At 28.7% G+C, this 4,385-nt stretch overlaps 1 protein-coding gene across 1 annotated transcript; it reads left to right on the top strand.

Annotated features, from left to right (window-relative positions):
* The first annotated feature begins 1,512 nt into the window (after positions 1 to 1,512).
* LOC110724629 lies at positions 1,513 to 4,385 on the top strand. Its single transcript, XM_021904053.1, has 2 exons — positions 1,513 to 2,141; positions 3,842 to 4,385. The coding sequence occupies exons 1-2, from the start codon at positions 1,751 to 1,753 to the stop codon at positions 4,228 to 4,230; spliced, it is 780 nt and encodes a 259-aa protein (XP_021759745.1). The 5' UTR covers positions 1,513 to 1,750; the 3' UTR covers positions 4,231 to 4,385.

Genomic DNA, 4,385 nt, shown 5'->3' with positions numbered 1-4,385 from the left:
TTCTTAAATACTACTCGTATTTACTAGTCGTGGTAGTTTGAATGGTCTAATATCAGCAGACAGCAGTAGTACTATAGTGTAGAATGAGGTGAAGCAGAAGATAGAGGTAAAGTTTGACCAATGTTTATTTTTTGAAGCAACAGTAAACAAAAGTACTCTGTAATCTGCATTCCATGCTGCAACCAAATGATCAAACATCTTCATCTTTTTTCGTGCTCTTTTGACCTTCTTTTCTTTTTCTTTCCAATACATGCTTTCTTTTATACGGATTAGAGATACACTCTCTCCTTATTTCAAAATACCATGTATAATGCATGTATTCTACAAGTATGACAAGCTAAGATCAGTCTAGTGGAAAAAATTACACCGTTTAACTTAGAGGTAATTTAAGTATAGGATTCTTTGCTCCTGTTCACTCTCAAATTAAATGTTTAATTCAGAGTTTGTTCTCTTACGTTGAAATTCAGTTCAGTTCAGTTCAGCTCCTAATTTCCTTCTCTTATAAAATATTTAGTTCAGTTCAGCTCAGTTCAGTTCAGCTGAGTTCAGTCAATGAGAACATGCCCTCAGAATACCGAAATAAATTAACTTTGAAGATTTAGATCTAGATATTTTTATTTATTTTTTACTTTTTTATTCTATGAGTATTTTGGATGTTCTAATGTGATGTACATATTTCTAATCTATGATTGTAAATTTCAATTAAAAATTTACAAACTATTTTTGAATTATACATTTTCAATTAATAATATAGTTTTATGAGAAATTTATTGGAACTTTGTGATAAGAAATTATTTGTCCAAACTTATTTAGTTTTCCTTAACTTATTTTATCTTAATTTATACTCTGTTCGAACTTAAATTATTTTTTTTTTTTTTAAAGAAAAAATTATTATTTTTAAACAAGATAAAATAATACCATGTGATGGAAATAATAGAGGCAAAATTTACCCGTTATAATTTGACATTGCATTACCAAGTACCAAATAATCCGTAACAAACTTCAATTTATTACTGCACAATTTTTTTTGGACAAAGGGGTAAATTGTTAGAGATTTGACATATAAAGGAATTAGGAAGATATATTCCTTGTGATTTATTTCTATTAATATTAGATTATTTGGATATAATTAATGCACTACTAGTATGATTTAGTGTATAGTATACAATGGCTAATAAAACAAAATCACATTAATAAATATAAAAGAACTAATAACGTTTAAAACAAATGAACACTAACTCCAACCACTAGACTATTGGCCTGTTCTGTTCAACTTAATTTCAATTCAGTTTAATTCAGTTCAGCTTAGCTCAGTTCAATTAAGTTCCTAATTTCCTTCTCTAACAAACAATTCATTTAGCTATATTCAGTTTAGTTCAGCTCAATTTTGTTGTTTTCAGAAAATCAAAACAAGCTCTAACTTTGTTTCTCGAACTTGTATACATAAATACAGAATCAACAGTATAGTATCGAATAAAGTACAAGTATATAATAACGTATATATACGTTAGTACAAAAATGAACATATTAGCCAACATTGGCTATACACAACACTTTATGCTCCTTTTAAGCTCATCATCTTTTCTCACACATTTATTATTATTCTCCTTCTTCCTTCTTCCTTCCTCCATACCATATCATATCATCTTCTCTCTTTTTTTTTTTCTCTCTCCTTTACCCAAATTCCACCAATTCATCACCAACCAAACACTCCCTTATTCTCTCTCCTCCTCCTTCAAACCCCCAAAATATGAATGAAACAACTTACAAAGAACATGGTTTATTATCTTGTTATTTCCACCCTAAAGAAATTATCTTAGGAGTTTGTCATCTTTGTCTTAATGAAAGACTCCTCATTTTAGCAGCCAAACAAGGTGCTAAATCTAATAAGTCCTCCAAATATGATTATGATTATTTTAAGAGTAGTAATAACTCTTTTAATAATAAAAATTATGATAATAATTCTTATTATCATAATAATAAGGCTAAATCTTATGTTAGCCTTCCTAAAATATTTGCCATTGCTTCCTTTTTTAACACTAAAGATAGTTTCCGCCACCGCTGCCGCCGTAGCCGCCACCGTGAGTCTCACCGGCAGGATGTGTTTGATGATGTTGATGCTACTTCCACAAGTTTAGAAGGTATATAATCTTCTTATTTATTTCATTATATTTTTTTATATATATATAAATAAATATTTTAACAACTACTATCATGTGATTTTTTTATTTTTTATTTTTCAAATAATTGATTTTATTTAGGAAAGAGTGCCTGAGTAGATAATATTTTTTTTTATTAAATGTATGTTAATTCTGAAAAAGAAATTGTCGTTTTCTTTTGCTGGTTGAAAATGTCATTTTTCAAATCGGTGGAGTCCTCCCAAATAATTTATCATGTAGACAGAATTTAATCTCGTGTTTTGAATATTATTGTGTCCTTGATGTTTAACTACGAACTAAACCAGCTGACATTTCGAAAGTCATGAATATCTTAAATGTCTAATCTCGTGTTTCAAAGTATTATTGCATATTTGCATTAGTCATGTAAAATACACTAATATGACGGTTATTAAGTAAAATTCTAAATTAACATTATTGTTAGGAGTAGTATTAAAATCGTAAAATGAGAAGAATTATATACAAGTAAAAAAAAAAAATGAATTAAAGTGACAAGTTTAATGAATGGAGAAAATATATGTACTCCTATTTGCTTTCATGATCTATCTCGTTATTTGTTCGCTCAACAACATCCCAATAATAAGTCTTGCACCGGATTTTCGCTTCTTTTTTTAAAATACAGTAGATTTTTTTGGCTTTTGATAATGCGGCTAGAGTTTTAAAAGTACAACCGGTTATACTATGTGTATAAGTCGTACAACCTTGTTAGTAATTTTTTTAAGCCAAGTATTCTAGATTAGCATACGTGTTAAAATTAACCATACATCCGATTATCTAGTTGTACAATAGAAATATAATTGGATGATAAATGGAAATTAAGGTGCCAAATATAAATTGATGTAACGACAGCAAAAAAATGTCACACCTAACCACAATAAAGAGGTAGTAGTGGTTATGGTTGATTGTTGAGAATCTATTCCTAATTTCTGGTATAATACATGATTGGCTATAATATAACTGCCTTAAACCTAATTTCAACCAGAGTCAATGATGCCTAATTATTTATCGAATCATGAATTCTGCTAGTTAATTAGTATTATACAATGATGATTATTTACTTCTTGGGTACAAGTATACAATAGAAGCATTGTGTAGTAGAATCATACAAGTACATTTTTTTTTTTTTGCTTTGAAGTTACTCAATTTTGTACGTATTGATGAAAATTAAAAAAAGTCTTATCATATTTTCAAAGCAATTAGCGCTCATCAATTAAAATTGTGCGAATATGCTACTCGTATATTTTAGATACTATATACCGTATTAAATTAAAATACTTTATTTTCTACTCCTTACCCTTTAAAATGTTACAATATTCATTACACAAAGTTATGGAGTATAATTTAAAATGTTACAATATTTATGACACCTTTATCAAATTTAGGATCACATTTACAATTTTTTGGTTAACTTTTATTAACAAAGCATAAATACTTTGTAATTTTTATTTATGTTAGGGTAACTTTTATTTATATTAGGATAATTATGCTCATTTTAGGATAATTTTATAACGAAGTTATAATATTTTATTGTACATCTGATTTATTTTAAAGTTTGTTTAATTTATTTATTTATTTTTGTAGAAAAAGTACAATTTATATTATACTCGATCAGCATTTATTTAAATAATTAATGTATTTTCCTACCTTTTTTTTTTTACCAATAGAGGATGATTCATTTATATCAATCAAGTTTGGGGACAATGGAGTAGCGTCATGGGACAAGACTAGCAGTAGTGTGACAAAGGTGTCACTAGAGCAACATTGCAGCTTGTCTTGGGGTGGTCAAACCAAAGTCAAAGATGCTACCATCAAGGGTACTGATTGTAATAATAGCAACAAAAGTGTGGTGGAGCATGCCAAGCCTAGAGGGGCGGTGTCGATGAGGTGGCGGAAGCGGATCGGGCAGTTATTGCAAGTAATAAGATGGAAGAAATCTAGCAATGCCACCAATGTTGGAGGAGGGAATAATGTTAATAAGGTGGTGGAAGGTGTGAAGGTAGTGAGGAATAATAAAGGTTGGATTAGGACATTAAAGAGCAAGACCAAGGAATGAAATAATTATATATAAATAGATATATATAGTTTTTGGAATTAATTTTTCTTATCTTTTGGTGTGATTTTTGGGATTAATGTGATATTGTGATTATAAAAGATCAATAATGAAATTGAAAGGATATGGCATAGTTTTATACTATGATTTTTGATGTA

This window comes from Chenopodium quinoa, unplaced genomic scaffold (assembly GCF_001683475.1).
Source record: "Chenopodium quinoa cultivar QQ74 unplaced genomic scaffold, ASM168347v1, whole genome shotgun sequence".
NCBI classification, from domain to species: domain Eukaryota; kingdom Viridiplantae; phylum Streptophyta; class Magnoliopsida; order Caryophyllales; family Amaranthaceae; genus Chenopodium; species Chenopodium quinoa.
This window is presented reverse-complemented; position numbering and strand designations above follow the sequence as displayed.